Below are 20402 nucleotides of genomic sequence, written 5' to 3'. Positions count from 1 at the left end.
AGAGAGGCAAATTTCAGTTCAGAATGAAAAGAAAGTTCCTAACAATTCATACTGTCCAGAAGCTGTCTTCAGACTGTCACTAGAGATCTTCTACAGAAGCTGGGTTATCACTTGTCAAGGATGTTGTAGAGGTGATTCATGTTTCAGGTATGGATTGGACAAGAGGACATGGAAGGTCCTTTATGGCTCTTGATTCAGTGAGCAAAGTCCAAGTAACACATTCAAGTCCTGATTCTGTTTAATTCAACAAATATTTAGTACCCTACTACGTACAAGGAAGTATATTTGGTTGTGCAAGAGACAAGATAAATATGTGACAGTTTATGATCAAAAGTTGGATTGATTTCCCAGCCACTATGATATTTTATCTTCCCTTGAGGAGAAAAGGGGACTTGTGTCCAAGGGAGGCTTTTTTTTTTTAAGTAATTGGGGTTAAGTAACTTGCTCAAGGTTACACAGCCAGTTATTTCTGGGTGTGGTGCTAAGTATCAGAGCCCTGGACGATCCCAGGTCGCCCTGACACTGGGGCCAGTGCTCTTACTCGCTGAGCCACCTGGACGCCCCATAAGGGAGGCTTTTTTATGGGAACATAGGGAGCTTTACAAGTTTGGCCCACCTTGACTATGGATGAAATAGGCCAACATTCCCCCTTCTCCTTGGGTGATTGGACATTATTATCTTCTGAAGAATACTCACCGTTGGGCTTTGTTTTCTCTGCAGTTCGGGGCCTTCCCTCAGAAAAGGATTTTGAAGATTACATTAAGTTTAATAATCACTCTTACAATGTGCTTGCTGGCATTGTATTTGAGCACAGCTTTAATCACTACAAGGAGCCCCTGCCACTTGAGGTGAGGAAGCATTTATTTATTAAAGTTATTTTTATGATTGCAGTTGCTTTCAGTGATTTTAACAAAGCCTTTAGCCACAGAGGCTCCAAATGATCATTCATCTCTCTACCTTTGTTTAGTTCAGTCAGATGGATCTTTGTCTTGCTTCCAAAGGTCTTTTTTATCTAACATCCTTGATTTTCATAAAGTTCTTATGAATAAACAGCTGTCAATACAGAATGATTTAACTCACTTCTTGTCCAAAGCTATGGGACTAAGCCTTAAGATCTCTCAGTGCCCTTTCTAGCTCTGTAAGTTCACTACAGGGGAAGTTGGTTCCTCAGCCTCTGCTCTGGTACAGGATGGCATGTATTCATTCTAGAGCAGAATAGTTAGCTAGCATTTCAGCATGAAGTTAGGTGCAATTTCTCAACATATTGAATGCAGTATTTTTTAGAAGAGAATGAGAATATTTTTGTGTGGCTGACCTGATGAGACTTGTAAGACCCCTATTCTGGAGTTGGGAGTCAACATGACCATCAATTTATTCCATTTAAGTTATGATTCATGATGGCTCAGTTATTCACTGATTTTAGAAGGTACCATTTGAATTGCTGACCAATGGAAAGACTGGCTTAGGTAGCCTAATGTCTGTGTCACTATGATGGGATTTGCTACTTGGTTCAGGGCAAGATTGCTGTCATTCTCTGACTCAGTTTTTACTCACTTGAACATTTACCATATGTGGCCATCTGTCCCATAATCATATCATCAAAGCATCTTTTTGCCTAAAAAAGTATTTGTTCTCAGGTTTCAGATGAAAAATGTTTATTCCCATGGAACACAGTTTGTTTCTTATTTGCCATTCATAGGTTAAGTACCACCTGCGCTTCAGTTATTTTCGGAAGAATGATATGTGGGCTGGGATGAATCTCTTTTTTCCAAAAGAGATTGAAGGATGGCACACTACCTCTCTCTTTCCACTTTTCCCGAATCCAGGACCCAGGGAACCCTCATTTCCTGATGGAGGAGAACCTGGTGAGGAGAATTCTATATGCATGGGGGTTTTTTGTTACTGTTTATTTGTTTTTAAATAGCAGAGTTTCTTCAGCTGCCTAAGTCAGTTCAGTGCAATAAATATTTATTAAGAAACCAATGCAGGGGACGTAGTACTAGATATGAGAGAAATACAAAATTTAGATGACCTAATTCCTGCTCTTGTGCAGCTTACAGTCCCGATTAGGAATATACCACGCACACTAAAAGTATAAAATAAATTAAACTAGGAATTAAACAAAGAGATCCTATCTTATGAGGGAAGATGATGTGTACACATATAGGCACATATTAAAATGCCACAATGTTACAAGAGAACAAATTAGCTGTCTACTTCATCTTGAATTTTAGAGACTTTATTTTGGTTTTCTTTTTGCCCACTTTCCTTAACCTTCTCACCTCCTCTCTAGCCCCTATCCAATTGATTGTCCCTTGTTTTCTGGTCTATTTCTACAACATCTCTCAGTTCAGTTCCTTCTCTCCCCTCATCCAGCCACCACCTTAGGTCAGGCTCTTGTCTCAACTCTCTCTATATTATTGTACTAACCTCCTCATTGGTCTTACAACTTCCAAACTCTCCAGTATACCTTCCACACATTTGCCAAAAGCACCCATCTGATCTTGTTTAAGAAGCTCCCTATTCTAAGGAAAAAATATAAACACTCCGCCATGGCATTTAGAGCCCTTTGTAGCCAGCTGCAGCCCACCTTTCCAGACTTATTTCATATTGTCCTCCTTTATGCGCTTTTGCCTACTTGCCATTCCCCAAGCTTAGCCTTCCATCTCTTCCCTTCACACTTTTGCATAGGCTGGCCACCATGCTTGGACTATATTCCTTCCTTATCTCTGGCACTAGAATTTTCACTTTCTGTCAAGGTACCTCTTATGTGCCACCTTGTACAGGCGTGGTATATTCCCACTCGGGACTGTAAGCTGCACAAGAGCAGGAATTAGGTCATCTAAATTTTGTATTTCTCTCATATCTAGTTGTTAGGATCCCCTAGGTTAGTACTCTCTCCCTCCTTGAATTATATCATATTTATTTATCTGTTATACCACCATAGTAGTATGTATACTCCTTGGGGGCAGGCAATGTTGTTCATTTGTCTTTGCATCCCCAATATCTCTTCTGGTACCCTCTACATGGTAAGCTCTTAATCAATGCTTCTTAAGTTGAATCGAACCATCACCTTCATTTTTTATGGTAAAATCTTACCTACCCTATTTTTAGACTGTGTCCTGTTATATTTGTTCTGTTAATATCAAATGCTATTCACATAAAGGAGAGAAGTATAGATGAAAATATTACTGCTTGCTCCTGTGCCACTCTCTGTGTGTACATTTGTTTTATAGGGTCACTAAGGCAAAAGAGGTCTCCAACAATAGTGGGGCCAGAAAGGTGACCGTCTCCCTCTATCCCTCAGCATAAGAACCGTGGGGATGCCCTCTATACCTCCACTTGTGCGGTGGGCAGCATTCTGAGAGCCAGCTGCCTGGCACCTCCAATTTTCTACTTACTGGGCTTGGGGTCCTTTCCTTTCTTTCTTAGGATACATCCAAGAAGGATTCCTGGCTGTTCAGCATGCTGTGGATAAAGCCATCATGCAATACCATGCAAGTGCCGCCACCACCAGACTGTTTGAGAAGGTCACCATCATTGCAAAGAGGTTCCCATACCCGCCATTCATCTCAGACTCTTTTCTGGTTGCCATCCAGTACCAGCTTCCCTTACTGCTCATGCTGAGCTTTACTTATTCCACACTCACCATCACTCGCGCCATTGTACAAGAAAAGGAAAGAAAACTGAAGGTAACCACATTTATGCTCCAGTTTTTAAACTACCTAACAAGTCGATCCTAGCAGTTTAATCTCCGTAAATAAATGTTGTCTTGGAACTGCTGCTTTAGAGCTGCTGGAGTCGTGATGAAGTTTGCTAACCGTCTTATTTGGGCAGAGATTGCATAGCAGCCAGACTGATTGTTCACTAAATATATAGTTGCAGCTTGTTGATTTATCCCAAATCTTAGCCTTGATCAGAAAATCAGAAAACATATATAAAATGCTGATACTTATACACAGCACTGTGCAAAATGCTCTGCACTAATGGACATAATCTCTGTTCTTCAGGTGTTGTTAGAGATCATGTTGTAAGTACATGAAATGCCCATAGCAGAATAACGTTAGTGTATAACTGAACAGTAAGGTGGTTTCTATCATATATAGATGTGTGGTTTCATTTTGTTGTGCAGTTGTATCAGTTGTGTCCAACTTTTTGTGACCCCATTTGGGATTTTCTTAGTAAAGATACTGGAGTGATTCACCATGTCCTTCTCTAGTTCATTTTACAGAAGAGTAAACTGAGGGAAACAGGGGTTAAGTGACTTGCCAAGGATCACACAGCTATTAAGTGTCTGAGGCCAGATTTGAAGATGAGTCTTCCTGACTCTAGTCCTGGCCTCTGTATCTACTGTGCCATCAATCTGCCTGTGGTTACATAGATATAGATAGATATATAGATATAGATATATTTTTAAGGTAGTAGATGAGGTATAACTGAGGTAATGTGATTGATTTTCTAACCAACAGATGAGTTTTATGTATTCAAAGGAATGTTTTTCCTCTTATATACTTAATCTAATAATAATGCTATTGCTCAAAAACACTTTTGGGATTTTTAAAAATTATTTTCAAAGCTGGTGGTACATTATTTTGAATATTTTAAATGGGCATAGACCTTGAAGGGATTACAGGAGCATTTTAAGTGATTTGAGTGAAAAGTTTTAGAAAGTTGAATGAGGAAAGTCCCTCAAAACATTTAACACTACATTTGAGAAGGCTCCAAATGTGTAATGCCGTGAATACATTAATTTAGATGACCAAAGAGGATAGGCTGAGACGGAGATTCTCATACTCTTTAATGTAGGTCCCAGCGTGGTCAGTCTCTAACGAGTTGTATCTTCTGGCTGCACATCCTTCTGTTTACATTACCCCCTTGGCATTTCTGGAGAAGGATATGGCTATGAGCATTGTGTATTCAGTGTCTGCTATATATAACTAGGTAGAACAAAGTGGTATTGTAGACCTTGATTTCACATAACTTAATTTCAATAACACATTTGACCAAGTCTTTCATGGAAAAATGAAGGAAGGTGAACTTGATGAAAAAAATTATATGAATTCATAATTCTTTTCCAAAGAGTAGTAATGAATGAATTGGTTTGTTAAGCAGAAGGAGGTGGGTTTTTTCCTTAAAAAATAATATTTAATTAATTAATTTTTAGTTTTAACATAAGATTTTGAGTTTTAAATTTTCTTGCCTTCCCTCTCCACCCCCTTCCCCAAGATGACTTGCAGTCTGATATAGGCTCTACTTATACATTCATATTAAACATATTTTCACATTAGTTGTGATGTAAAGAAGAATTAGAACTAATGGGAGGAACCATGAGAAAGAAGAAACAAAACAACAAAAGAAAAGGAGAGCAAATAGTATGCTTACATCTGCATTTAGACTCCAGAGTTATTTCTCAGGATGTGGATGGCATTTTCCATTGTGAGTCTTTTGAAGTTGTCTTAGATCCTTGCATTGCTGAGTAGAGCTAAGTCTATCAAAGTCAGTCATCACACACTGTGGTTGTTACTGTACACAATGGTCCCCTGGTTCTGCTCATTTCACTCAGCTTCAGTTCATATAAATATTTCTAGGTTTTTCTAAAGTCTACCTGCTCATCATTTCTTATAGCACAATAGTATTCCATTACATTCATATACCATGGCCTGTTCAGCTACTCTCCAGTTGATGAGCATCCCCTCAATTTCCAGTTCTTGGCCAGCACAAAAAGAGCTGCTATAAATATTTTTGTACCTGTGGATCCTTTTCCCATTTTTACAATATCTTTGGGATACAGACCTAGAAGTGGTATTGCTGTGGTATTACTGTGCTGAGTGTGCACAGTATTATAACCCTTTGGGCATAGTTCCAAATTGCTCTTCAGAATGGTTGGATCAGTTTACAACACCCCCAACAATGAATTGGTGTTCCAATTTTCCCATGTCTTCTCCAGCATTTATCATTTTTCTGTTTTGTCATGTTAGCCAATCTCATAGGTATAACCTCAGAGTTGTTTTGATTTGCATTTCTCTAATTAATAGTGATTTAGAACATTTTTCATATGACTATAAATATCTTTAATTTCTTCATTTGAAAACTGCCTGTTCATAAGAAAGAGGTTTTTAGTGGCATTTTGAAGGGTCATGAATGTGAATCTCTTGTCATCAGGATGGATGGCCTTTGTCTTTTTAACTTGGGTGAAGATCACTGAAATCCTGCTTATCAAATTTGCATAGGACACAAAACTCTGAGAAATAACTAATACATTAGACAAATCTTAAATAACTCAATATGTTGAACCAGGTCAAAATAAAAAGATAAAATTTAATAGGGCTTATAATAGCAAAAGAAACTGGTCTAGCCATCCACAGGAGAAGCACAGAATAGATGAAACAATTGTCTTGCCCAGACCAGTGGTATCAAATAAAAACCAGACTTGGAAAACTACACTTTAACATTAACTATGTTCTAATGTATTTTTTGTTACATATTTCCCAATTATATTTAATCTGGGTTGGAGATTCACAGGCCACGTGTTTGACACCTTTGGCCCACACAGGCAACTCATTAAATTACTCAGTAAATATGTGTACTTGAACAGTAGCTGCAAATGAATAATGGAAGAATAAAGTCTTCATCTATATTAGTAGCACTACTATCCCCCAAAGCATCCAGGCTTGAACTTTGGAATTATCTTTGATTCTTACCCATGCTTTGCCTCACATGTCCATCCAGTTACCTTCAACAGTTTGTCTAGTATCTGGCCCTTTCTCTTCCCTCCCACTTTGGAGGTTGCTGTGTAGTTAGTACAGGGATAGAGTGCTGGACCTAAAGTCAAGAACACCAGAGTTCAAATTCTGTCTGAGAGACTTGCTAACCACCACCACCAACCCCCTCCCACCGACCCCCCAGAAAAAACCCAGCCTGTCTAGATTTCCTCAACTGTAAAATAGAGAAGCTAACACCTACCTCCCACAGCCATTGCGATGATCAAATGAGATCATATTTGTAAAGTGTTTTGCAAACCTTGAAGTACAGTATAAATGCTAGCTATTATTTTTTCAATGACCTTATTTTAGGCCTCCATCTCTTCCTGACTAGACCCTTATAACAACCTTCTTTGGCTACAATTATCCATCTCCTATATTACTGCCCAAGGAATCTTCCTAAGGTACCACTATTATTACATTTCTCTTCTAAAAACCCTTAGTGGCTCTCCATTGCCTAATGAAGAGAATTTAAACTCCTAATGTTGGCATTCCTTCAAGATCCCCTAACATGCTGATCTAGTCTGATCTCATTCTATTGTCCTCAACATATTTTGTGTTTTAGCCAAACTGAACTGTTTTCCATTCCTTGTTCTCATCCTTCTTTATTTATACTTTACATTTATCCTGTATTTATACCAAAGGTGTCAAATTTCTGGCCAGCAGGCAACCAAAGTAAAATGTGACTGGGAAATGTTTAGTAAAATAAATAAAAATACAGTACATCACAGATAATGTTAATTTGTGATGTAACACCTGGGAATCCGTTTCTGTCTAAATTTGGCACCTCTGTCCCTTTAGACACAACTCAGATGCCACTTCTCACTAAACCACTGAGGCCCCTTCCAGCTCTAAAACTATTATTCTTGGATCTTCCATGAAGCCATCTATGATAATAGGAATAAATGTAAAGTTCTAATACTTGGGTTCAAAAAAATCAACTTAAGTACAAGAGAGGGGACACATGGCCTTCATAGCCTTTCTTGTGAAAAAAAAAAAGATCTGGGTGCTTTAGTGACCTGCAAATTCATTATGATTCTAGAGAATGAAATGGCAGCCAAGAAAGCTAATACTGACTTGCCCAGCTTTAAGAGAGAGAGTGTCCATAACAAGAGAGGTGAGAGTCCTGCTATACTCTTTCTGCCTCGGTTACATCACATCTTAAGTACTGTGTTCAGTTTTGGGCACCATTTTCCAGGAAGGACATAGACAAGAATAAATTCATTCAGAAGGGTATAAGCATGGTAGTGAGGGACCTAGAAACTGTGCCATATGAGGATTAATTGGAGGAGCTGGAAATTATTTAGCCTGGAGAGGAGAGAACTGGGGGGGGGGGGATTTGAAGGACAAGCCTATGGAGGGGATTACACCTGTTCTTGTTCCCTGTAGGTAGAAGTAGGAATAGTGAGAACAAGTTGAAGAAAGGTGGATTTAGGTTTGATGTAGACAAAATACCGTAACAGTTAGAGCAGGCCTGCATAACATGCAGCCCCACAGATAGTATGTTGCAGGCTTGTTTGACATCCTCTACATTTTTTGCAGGCCACCCAAAATCATTTGGTAGGCTGTATGTTGTGCAGGCCTGAGTTATAACCCTACCCTAGTGAAATGGGCTTCCTCCAGAGGTTGTGGGTTCCCCCTCCCTAGAGGTCCCTAAGTCAAGGCTGGATGACCACTTATCTGTTATATTCTAAAGGACAGGAGATTCTTGTTCAAGTAAAGTGGAACTGAATGAGTCCTTCCTTTACTGTGATTGTGATTCTATACTATCTTTTGGTCATCATTCTATCTGTTTGATTTTTCTTAGTTGGATCATCATCATTTCCTTGCCCACTAAGCACAGTTCTGAGGTTAAATAATTTGTCTGTTGTCACACAGCTAGTAAATGTCTGAGTCCTCTAAGTCTCTCCTGACTTCAAAGTCACAGAGAGAAGAGGAATCCAAACTCATACCTCAACATTCTGATTTTATATTCTTTCCATTACAGTGTAGTTTATCTTTGTTACTTCATCTATCTTTTAGTTTTTACAATAACCTCATACAGGTTTTATACTTAAATTAATTTTTAAAGTTTTATGGGTGTTCTGTATTTTCATGTCACAATCATTTCTGAAAATATGTCCCTCCCCTCCAAATTGGACTTAACCTTTTAACAAAGAAAAACAGCCTACCAAAGCATCCAATATGGTACTGCATCTGACGGTGTATACAACCTTCTCCACTGGTTGTCTGTCTCCCACCTCTCTGCTAAGAGAGAGGGTAGTGGTGGCCTTGCTTATTATAATCTCTTCTTCTGGATCTTTATTAGTATTTCACTTACTCAGAGTTTGGCATCTTTTTGTTTATTTCTTCTTTCACTTTGTCTTAGTCATTGTGTATGTATTTCAGATTTTGGTTTTGCTCATTTTGCTGTGTATCATTTTATACATTTTCCCCAGGTTTCTCTGAATTCTTCCTATTTGTCATTTCTACACAACAATATTCCATTACATTCAATATATCATAGGTAGTTCAACCATTCCCTAGTGGATGGGCGACCAAGTGAAGTCAAATCAGCGGGCATGTATTAGACACTTACGACATCCCAGGCATGGTGCTCAGTGCCAAGAATACAAATGCAAGCAGGAAGAAAGACAGTCCTTCCCCTTCTAGATTTGTACTATCACAAAAAGGGCTGTTGGGAATATTTTGGCATATACTGGATCTTTGTTCCTGTCTTTCACCTTCTTGAGGTATCCGCCCACTTATGGGACCACTGTGCCACAGGATGTGAATAGTTTAGCTGTTTTCTTGTGTAATTACAAAATTGAAACCAGAACAGTTAAAACAATTTATAGTGTTATCAAGACTGTGTTAGTTGTCTGACTTCCTGCAACCCTTCAAATATTGATTGTTTAAATTTTTTTTAATCTTTGCCAATTTGTAAGACATGAGGCAAAAACCTCAGGGTTATTTTAATTTTCACTTCTCTATTAATGATTTGGAGCATACTTTCATATGGTAGTAGTTTGCAGTTCTTTTGAAATCTGGTCATGCCCAAACTAAATCAGGAAGAATCAGAAGTGATTGAATTTAGTAACTCAGTGTTCAGTAAACCCAAGAATATAAATTGCCTGTGGAAGAACTCTGTATCTGACAAAAAATTGCTGAAAAAACTGGAAAGTAGTTTGAAAGCAATTAGTTTTGGACCAACAGCTTAAAGCATATAACATGAAAAGCTTAAAATGGATACATAAACTGAATATTAAAGGTCACATCTTAAAATGAGGAAGGTAACAGATCAGCTTCCTTTCATAGGTGTAGCTAGAGGAAAAAACTAACCAAACAAGGATAGAGTCAGTAACAGAAGGCAAAGCAGATAATTTTGATGAAATGAAGTTGAAAAGTTGTTGCATAAACAAGAACAAAAAAGTGGATAAGGGAAGTAGTCTTTGTATCAATGATAAGGTCAAGAGAAGGGAACAAAAAAGTATTAAGCACCAACTCTCTGACAGGCACTGTGCTAAGTACTTTAAAGTTATCTCATTTGATCCTTACAGCAACCCTGTGAGGTAGTTGTTATTATCATCCCCATTTTACAATTGAGGAAACTGAGGCAGAGGTTAAAGTGACTGACCCAGAGTCACATAGCTAGTAACTATCTGAATCTGAATTTGAACTCATGTCTTCCTTACTCCAGGCCCCGAACTCTACCTACAGCACCACCAGTTGTATCAAATATCTCTGATAAGTGTCTGATATCTTGGATATATAGGGAACACATACTGGCTGTATGACCCTGAGCAAATTATTAACCACTGTGTTCTGGATCACCCTCTAAGACTATAAGTTTCAGAGAAGGTGGTGACCTGCATTACTAGTAGGAATTTTCTTTCTAGGGAATTTCCCTGTGCCAATGAAATCACAGGTTTTGTCCCTGTTTCCATGACTATATAAATCTTCCAGAAGCTCAATATAAGGAACTGTGATGTGACTGGCTCAAAAGCTATTATGATTTTATTTTACATTAATAAAATTGTAATGTCTACATTAATTTTTAAAAACATATAGTCAAAAGCAATAATTCTCCTTTGTAGAGTTGGGGTTTTTTTCCCTAAAGCAAAGTTCTGACTTTCTCATCCCCTACTCAGTAAACACTAGTGGCTCCTGATTACTCTATAAACTCCTCTGTTTGGCATTTAAAGCCTTTTCAGCCTGGTCCCATTCTCCCTTCCCAGCCTTATTCCACGTTAGTATCCTCTGTGCAGTTGAAATCATCTTGTTTTTGTCTGCTTTGTATATTTTGATATACTTGTGTAGATATGTGTTGTTCCCTCTGTTATAATATAAATTCCTTGAGAGGAGGGACTTTTGCTTCTGTCTTTTAGCCATGTGCCTAAAACAGTGTCTTGCAAATAGTAAGGACTTTAAAAAATGCTTTTATGATTAATCAATTAAAAGATATTCTCTCTATCAAACTACATATGAAATATTGTGATCACTTCTAGGTACCATTTTTGTAGGGACATTAATAAACAAGAAGTACATTCACAGAGGACAGACCAAGATGATAAAGGTTTGCAGACTGCCATGCTGTTCTGTCAAAGTAGCTGCTGATAGATCCCCAAAGAAATTATATAAAGAGGAAAAGGACTCATGTACAAAAATATTTATGCATCTCTTTTCATGGTGGAAAAAAACTAGAAACCAAGGGAATGCTCATTAGTTGGGGAATGACTAAATAAATAATGGTATGTGAATGTAGTGGAATACTATGGAGCTATAAAAAGGATTAAAGAGAAAGTTTTAGAGAAACCTGAGAAGATTTGTATGAGCTGATGCAAAGTAAAGTGTGCAGAACCAGAACAGTTTATATAGTAACATCATAGTAAAGTTAAACAACTTTGAAAGACTTAAGACCTCTGATTATTGCAATAATCAAAGTCATGATCCCAAAGGATTGATGATAAAGAATGATACTCACCTCCTAAAAGGGAGGTAATAGTTTCAGAATGCAGAATGAGACATATTTTTTGGATATGGCTATGTGAGAATTCATTTAGCTTGACTCTGCAAATTTGTTATAAGGTTTTTGGGGTTTTTTTCCGTTGGGGTGAGGAGAGAGGAGAGATAGAGAAAATATATTTTTGTTAATTAAAAATCATTACAAGTAAGAGCACCGGCCCCAGAGTCGGGATGACCTGGGATTGAATCCAGGCTCAGACACTTAGCACCCACCCAGAAACACCTGGCCATGTAACCTTGAGCAAGGTACTTAATCCCAATTGCTTAGGGGTGGCCAGGTGGCTCAGTGAGTAAGATCACTGGCCCCAGAGTCAGGATGACCTGCGGATCAAATCCGGGCTCAGATACTTAGCACCACACCCAGAAATAGCTGGCCGTGTAACTTGCGCGAGTTACTTAACCCCGATTGCTTTAAAAAAAAAATCATTACATTTAATTTAAAAAGTAAAAAATTTTCAGAATAAACTGCAGATGTTTAGCTTGAAAGATTTAAAGAGGACATACTAGATAGGGTGTCAGATATTTAAGTTATTGCAAGTCAGTTTTGTGAAATATATATTAGATTTGTTTTATGTAGCTTCAAAGGGCAGAACTAGGAGCAGTGGGTGGAGCTGTAGGGAGAACTTTCTAAGAATCTGTCTTAGCACTTTGTGCCTCTTCTATGCATCCAGCATGTTATAATTCATATTTCAGTGTATCTGTCTTCATTCCTGATGTTAGACATTAAACATTTGAGGTACACTTTATATGCAGTAAGTGCCATTTATATTTACTATGTACAGAGGAGGTACTTAATATTGAACTGAATGAAACCTAGTTAGAGTTGTCCAGAAATGCAGGGGTGCTTCATGAGGTGATGTGGCTACTGTCATTGGAAATGTTCAGACCGAGGCTGACTAATCCCTTGCCTGTGATATAACAGAGAGGCTTCCTACACTGAGTAGAAGGATAAAGTATGTGGCCCCTAAGCTACCTTCTAATTCTTGCTGTTCCTTTACTGCTGGACAGTTTGAGAAATAGTGGAAATCCCAGGCATTTCCTTTCTATGCATAAAATAGTAAGAGGATGCTAATTTGGGGAAATTCAAATTTCATAACATGGCCTGGTAGAGTTCTCAGAATTTTTTTGCTTTTCGTGGAGGAGGGGCAATTGGGGTTAAGTGACTTGCCCAAGGTCACACAGCTAGTTTTTGTGTTAAGTGTCTGAGGTCACATTTGAACTCAGGTCCTCCTAACTCCAGAGCTGGTGCTCTATTCACTGCGCCACCTAGCCTCCACACTCTCAGAATTTTTTTGGTGCATCAACCATTTCATCATGACGTACCTGTTATTTTCCAGCATACACACACACACACACACGCTCATGACGTGCACATGTACATACATACACACAATCCTTTGTGCCTCTTTTCTATCTATTAAATGGAGGTGATCCCTGTCTGTTTTTGTAGGGCAAAGTAAGAAAGCATATGCTAAAATCTTTGAGCAGCAAAGGGTACTACATCATTACATGATGTTCTTGATTCTGGAGGGTTTTTTCCCTATTTTAAAACTGAATTACTTTTAAGAGGTGAACCTACCTGTGTTCTTCCAAATTCATATAGACACTGATGGTGTTCATTTTTCTTCTCTCCTAATTGCAGACATACTTAATATATAAGCATTAAGATAAAATTACCAATCCTAGATTTTAAATATAAAGGAGCATCAAAGAGACCTTCATCTTAGTTTTCCTAGGATTTAGGGAATAGCTTTCCCTATTAATCCAATAGCAGATAAAATGTTGAATCTTGTAACATTTGGTTTCTTCTTCATCCTTCACAGGAGTACATGCGCATCATGGGACTCAGCAACTGGCTTCACTGGAGTGCCTGGTTCCTCACATTCTTCCTGCTCCTACTTTTTACTGTCTTTTTTATGACTGTGCTTTTCTGTGTCAAGGCAAGTATTTGGTTTTCTCTAACTTTTTGAGTCTGCTTACTGAGAGGGAAACTTCCCTTGGGCTCCATGGTGATGAAGGTGATAGCTGATTGAAAATATAAAAGTAATAACTTTCCCAGGAGTCATCCTTGACTCCTCACTCTTACTCATCCCAAACATCAAATTAGTTGCCATGTCTTTTTTAATTCTACCTGCTCAATATCTTTTGCATCTGTCCTCTTTTCTGTGCTAAGGCTAGAACTATCCTAATACAGACCCTCATCATTTCTTGCCTGGATTATTGCAATAGCCCCTTTAAAAATATAATAGAGTTGTTTTGGGGTTTTTTTTTTTGCTTGTTGGAGGGCAATTGGGGTTTAGTGACTTGCCCAACATCACACAGCTAGTTTTGTGTGTGTGTTAAGTGTCTGAGGTCGGATTTGAACTCAGGTCCTCCTGACTCCAGGGCTGGTGCTCTACTCACTGCGCCACCTAGCCACCCCTATAATAGAGTTTTAATAAATTCCTATTCATATATTTTCCCATGACATGTTCAAAATCTTTTGATCTTAATTTTCCTTTTTCTTTATTTTTTTTTTATTAAAGCAATAGGGGTTAAGTAACTTGCTCAAGGTTACACGGCCAGTTATTTCTGGGCGTGGTGCTGAGTATCCAAGCCCGGATTTGATCCAGGTCATCCCAACACTGGAGCCGGTGCTCTTACTCGCTGAGCCACCTGGCCGCCCCTTTCCTTTTTCTTTTTAAGGAGATTCTTTTTAATAGCTAGTCTCTTTTTGTAGAATACCATGAGAGCTCTCCTGAACCATTGTCTTCAAGCAATAGCCTCTTTAATTAGTCTTCCTTCATCTATTCTGTCCCTCTCTAATCCATTTCCCACACACAGCGGTTAAATTGATATCACTGATGCTCAGATCTGACCGTATGGTCTGACCTCTTTCCAAGAAGTTTTAGTGGTTCCCCATTGCTTTTAAGATAAAATAAAAGATTTGGCATTGAAAGCCCTTCATACTTAGCACTAGCCTGTCTTCCTTATCAAATTATGCATTGTTCTCCCTCCTGCATGCTATGCTTCCACCAAATAAGACTACTTGTTCTTTCCACTAAGGACATTCTACCTCCTCAGTGCCTTACCTATGCCTTGTAGGCATAGGGGTTGTCCTCTATACCTAGAGTACTTTCTGTACTTCCACCTTCCTCTTGGAACAACTTAAGCTTAACTCCAATACTACCTCTTCAAGAGGCCTTTCATAATTTTCCCAGTTGATTTATCCTTTCCATCTCTCCACCCCCATCACCTGTATATATTTTTTGCATATATCCTGTATTTATCTGTGAATGTTTCTCCCCTTTTGTAGATTGTAAGCTTCTCAAGGTCAGAAACTGCCTCATTTTTGTTTTTGTATCCTCAAGACCTAGCACAGTGCCTGGGACATAGTAGATGTTGGATAACATTTATTCCATTATTTGCTATGTCTCTTGGGAAACAATTACTGCAGTAGAAATTAGTTGCAATAGCTGCACTGCTGTTAAATAACATGTTATGCTTTCTATCCCCTCTCCTCTTTTCATCACTTATTTGACTGGGATTTTAGTACAGAACCAAAAAAGTTCTTTGAAAGAATTAGTAATTAATTAAAGTAGCAGAATATAAAATAAACTCATAACATCTTCAATATTTTTACATATTGTTACCAAAACCTAGTAGGTGATAGAAAAAGAGCTTACATTCAGAATAACTGCAGAATACATAAAATATCTAGAATCTATAATACCAAGATGATAAATATAGCTATAAAATACTCTGTATATAGGGATAAACTATAGACATATATAAACATATATATACACACATATATGTAAACTTTAATATAAACTATAGATTTAGACTATTGGAAAGATATTCATTGTCCATGATTGGACCATAGCAAGATAACAAAAATGGTAATACTACCCCAATTAATTTATAGATTATATATATATATATATATATATATACATATTCTCTCTCTCTCTCCATATATATATATATATATATATATGGAGAGAGAGAGAGAGAGAGATTATTGCCTTGCCAGTCAAGCTACCAAGTTCTACTTTATTGAATGAGACAAAGAAATAACAAAATTCATCTAAAGGGAAAAAAATGTGGTGAAGTGATAGAAAGAAAGTAGAAATGAAAGGAGGGCTAGCAATACCATACCTCAAACTGCACTATAAAAGCAGAAATCATCAAAACTAATACTGGTTTAAAAAAATACAGAAAAGGGGTAGCTAGGTGGTACAGTGAATAAAGCCCCAGACCCAGAGTCAGGAGGACCTGAGTTCGGTTCTGGCCTCAGACACTTAACACAAAAAAAAACTAGCCATGTAACCTTGGGCAAGTTATTTAACCCCAATTGCCCTCCAAAAGGCAAAAAAAAAGGAATTAATTGTTTGGGGTGGCCAGGTGGCGCAGTGAGTAAGAGCACCAGCTGCAGAGTCGGGATGACCTGGGATTGAATCCAGGCTCTGATACTTAGCACCACACCCAGAAATAACTGGCCATGTAACCTTGAGCAAGTAACTTAACCCCAATTGCTTAAAAAAATACAGAAAAGACCCCAAAACGATCTAACATATTAGTATAGTATTGAGTTAAACTATATCTTAGGATAAGTCCAGGACCTCCTTACTTGACAAAAACTTCTAGGAAAACTAGAAAGCAATTTAGTAGGAATTACATTCACACCAACAACCATCATTTTATACTCTGTCACAATGAGCTCCAATTGGATACATGGCCTAAATATAAAATATCATAGCACAAAAAAAATACAGGAGAATAAAGGGGGGGGGTACCTTTACACCTATGGCTAGGGAGAGAACTAACTAAATAAGAGATAGAGGTGATCATTAAAGGGAAAACAGACAATTTTGATTACATAAAATTGGCTCACTTCTGCCCATACAACTAAACAGGTTCAACAAATGTTTTCTAGGTGGAAGAGGACATTGCAGTGATCACCAACAGTGATCCATCTTTGGTGTTTGTCTTTTTGATGTGTTTTGCCATTTCTTCCATCTCCTTCAGTTTTATGGTCAGCACCTTCTTCAATAAAGGTGAGTAAGTCTAGGGGCCCTAATCCATGAAATTCTGTATTTCCCAGAGATATAGTGGGAATGAGTTTGTAAGGGCTCCCTTCTCTACAGTATCTCTATGATTTGCAGTTTTCATGTACAAGAAGCTGAGATTGTTGAGGATCATTCAGTTCTCTCAGAGCCAAAATTTCATTCTTATATGGTTATGAGTGGTTATCAACTCATCTCAGAAATTGGAGAAAAATAATTGTATTCCCTTGATCATAAGATAATATATTTAAAACTGAAAGGGAACTAAAAGGTAATTTATTTCCAGAATTACAGAATTGCAGAGTTCAGTGCCTCATATCTGACAAAGAATCACCTCTTCAACATGCCCAACAAGTGGTGATTTAAACTTTGCTTGAAGACCTCCCGTGGAGTGGAGCCCAGTGATAGGATATTATCTGCTTAAGACAAGCTTAGATATGGGTCTCTTCAACTTCTACCTGGTTTTGTCTTTTGCAGTTAATCCCCTTTCAGCATGACAGATGTCATGCCCCACTATAGCTTCTCTTCTTATCCATAGTTCTTTGGGCCAATTCTTACGGTGTAAATTCAGGTAGCTGCCACTGTATTTGCCATTTTTGGCCTACTCTCCAGCTTACCAGTGTCCTTTCTAAAAGGCAACATTCAGAGTGTGATAGAATGTAAACTCCTTGAGAGTAGGATTGTTTCATTCTTTCTTATTTCTATTGCCAGCTCAGTGACTGGTCTATAATAAGTGCTTAATAAATGCTTATTGATTGATTAATTAACCAAAACAGAGTTCAGTGTGACTATCACTTCCTTATTCTTAGTGCAGCCTATCCTTGGCTGCCATATCACACTTCTGACACATATGGAACCTTGCACTAAACCTCCCCCAGATTTTTCAAACAAACTGTTTTCAAGCCATATCTTATACTGGATAAGATTGGTTTTTTCAAACCCATGTTTAAGACTAGTCATTTATCTTTGTCATTCATTTAAACTTCATCTTTTTAGATCTTGTCCAACATTCTAGCCTGTCAGGATCTTTGTGGATTCTTGTCATCCACTAGTTCATTTATGCCTTTATCTGATTTATTTATAAACCTTTGAAACAGCACAGGACAGGGGCAACTCAGTGGCACAGTGGGTAGAGCACTGGTCTTGGAGTCAGGGGGACCTGAGTTCAAACCCTGCCTCAGACACTTGATATTTACTAGCTGTGTGACCCTGGGCAAGTCACTTAACCCCAGTTGCCTCACAAAGAAAAAGAAAAAAAAAGAAACAGCACAGGACTGAGCACGAAATCCCTGGGGGCAATCCACTAGAGACTTGTTTCCAAGTCAACATCAAACCGTTAATGAATAGCTTTATATTGGGCTATTCATCCAGTTCCAAATGCACTTTATTCTTGTAATCGTCTAGCCAACATCTTTCCATCTTGTCCATAGGAATCACTTGATAGACTTTATCAAATGCTTAGTTTAAAATTTAGGAAAAACATTATTTACAATGCTTCCTTAATCTATTAGTCTAATAATAGCACCGTGAAGGGAAATGAGGTCAAGCTGGCATAGCTGTGCTTTTTTAAAAATTGTCATCTTTTGTTTTTATATATTCTTCCCTCAGATGTAATCCTTCCCACTTTCCCCACACAGTGAGTCTTCCTTGTAATAAAGGTTAAGAAAGCAGAAGAAAAAACAGTTTAGCAAAACCAACATCACCTGAGTTGAATATCCCATGGAAAAATTCCATATCCATAGTTCCCTACTTCTCCAGTGAAAGGAAGAGGGAGGCAAATTTTCTCAACTCTTCTCTTAAGGACCAAGCTTAGCCATTATGATTTTACACAATATTCAGCACTGTTTTAATATTCTGTTTACATTTATAAGTCATTATGTATATTGTTTTCCTGGTTTGGCTCACTTCATGTTGCATTAGTCATTTAAATCTTCCCAAGTTTTTTCTGAATTCTTCATATGTATTATTGTTTCTTAGGGTACAATAATATTCCATTACATTTAAGTAGAACAATTTGTTTAGCCATTCCCCAGTTGATGGGTACCTACTTTGTTTCCAGTTCTTCATTACAACAAAAAGTGCTACTGTGAATATTTTGCTGTATATGGAACCTTTCTTTCTTTAACCTGATTGGGATACCTAGCATAGGGATCTCTGGATCAAAGAGTGGGAACATTTTAGCCGCCTTTTTCATAGTTTCCAATTGCTTTCCAGAATAGTTGGACCAATTCACAGCCTATAATATTGCAACTGCTCCAGCACTGACTATTTTTGTCAGTTTTCATCTTTACCAGTTTTTTGGGTATGAGATGAAACCTCTGATTTATTTGTATTTCCATTTCTCTTATTGTAAGGGATCCAGAGCAGTTATTCACATGGCTGTTAATAGTTTTCTATTCTTTTGTGAATTGTTCATATCACTTGACCTTGTATCTATTGAGAATGACTCTTTATCTTATATATTTATGATAATTCCCTACATATCTTGGATATCAGACCTTTAAAGAGATATTTTTTTCACTTGGCAGTTTTCCTTCTTATATAAACTGTGTTGATTTTGTTATGTTGAAAAGGTTTGCAACCTCTATAATCAAAATGATCTCTTAAAAACTCTTCCTTTGTTCCTTGTAAGAATTTTCTGTAATTATAATTGTCAATGGTAACTTCCTTCTATTTTAAAATTATGTAACCTGTTATCTAAGTCAAGTATCCATTTGGAAATTACTATTGTACATGGTATAAGATGCTGATCTAATCTCATTTTTTTACTCATCTGCTTTCAGTTTTTTTCAGCAGGACTCTGTCCCTGAACAGAGAGTCCTTCTCTAAGTAGTTGATGTTCTTGGGTATGACTTGTTCTTGATAAAGCTACTCTGGGTATTTGTGGTCACTGTGTTTCTTCTCTAGATATCCATTATCCATCCCTATAATTGCATGTTCTATAATTTTGTCATGAATCTAAATCCAGTTCGCAGATTGCAGACACTTTCTACTTTCCTGCTTTGGGGCATAGATGACACTCTTTCGTTTTGTAGTCCGCAGGTCCATAGTAGGTCATGGATCGTTGATAGTGGTTCTGTAGTTCATCTGGACCTGGTGACTCGAACTCACCAAGAATAGCTGCATGTTTTCTTACTGCCTCCTCACTTAGTCTGTGTAGAACTCCCTGTCAGCCACATTTGTTCTGTCTTTTCCAGTCCAAAGTTTATTCTATTTGGTGGAGAAAAAAGCAAAGAATCTGAATCGAACTTTGGCCTTGTTTGTCTTCTCTTATCCAATTCAACTTGAGCAATTAGTTTTGCACTTCTTTTGACCCTCCTTTTTTCCCCTAACATAGTTTTTAAAATCCCTTTCTATTGTCATTATCTTTTCTTGGAAATTTACATCATTTGGAGCTTTAGTATCCTAACAGTCTTACTGGACCAAGCTATGATTTTGTGTTAATCCTCTTACCAGCCTTTGTTTCTATCAACTCTACAATTTTTTTTTTACAGTTTAAAAAATTCTGAATGTAACGAACACCTAAAAAGAACATTTCTGTGTACAAAGTAGAACAGAAAAATAATGTTCTATGTGAAACCACAAATCT

At 37.7% G+C, this 20402-nt stretch overlaps 1 protein-coding gene across 1 annotated transcript in view; it reads left to right on the top strand.

Moving 5' to 3' along the window:
- The window catches only part of ABCA3 (ATP binding cassette subfamily A member 3), a 119261-nt gene that overhangs the window by 39566 nt on the left and 59293 nt on the right, over positions 1–20402 (top strand). The window contains exons 4-8 of the mRNA XM_069063198.1: positions 721–848; positions 1700–1865; positions 3433–3692; positions 13589–13705; positions 16684–16804. Of these exons, the coding sequence (XP_068919299.1) occupies positions 721–848; positions 1700–1865; positions 3433–3692; positions 13589–13705; positions 16684–16804 (792 nt within the window). The remainder of the gene's footprint in view (positions 1–720; positions 849–1699; positions 1866–3432; positions 3693–13588; positions 13706–16683; positions 16805–20402) is intronic.

Source organism: Petaurus breviceps, unplaced genomic scaffold (assembly GCF_028583685.1).
Source record: "Petaurus breviceps papuanus isolate PSGF00001 unplaced genomic scaffold, PetGlider_PUasm1.0 138, whole genome shotgun sequence".
Taxonomy (NCBI): Eukaryota; Metazoa; Chordata; class Mammalia; order Diprotodontia; family Petauridae; genus Petaurus; species Petaurus breviceps.
The sequence above is the reverse complement of the archived record's forward strand: the minus strand, read 5'-3'. Positions and strand labels throughout refer to the sequence as shown.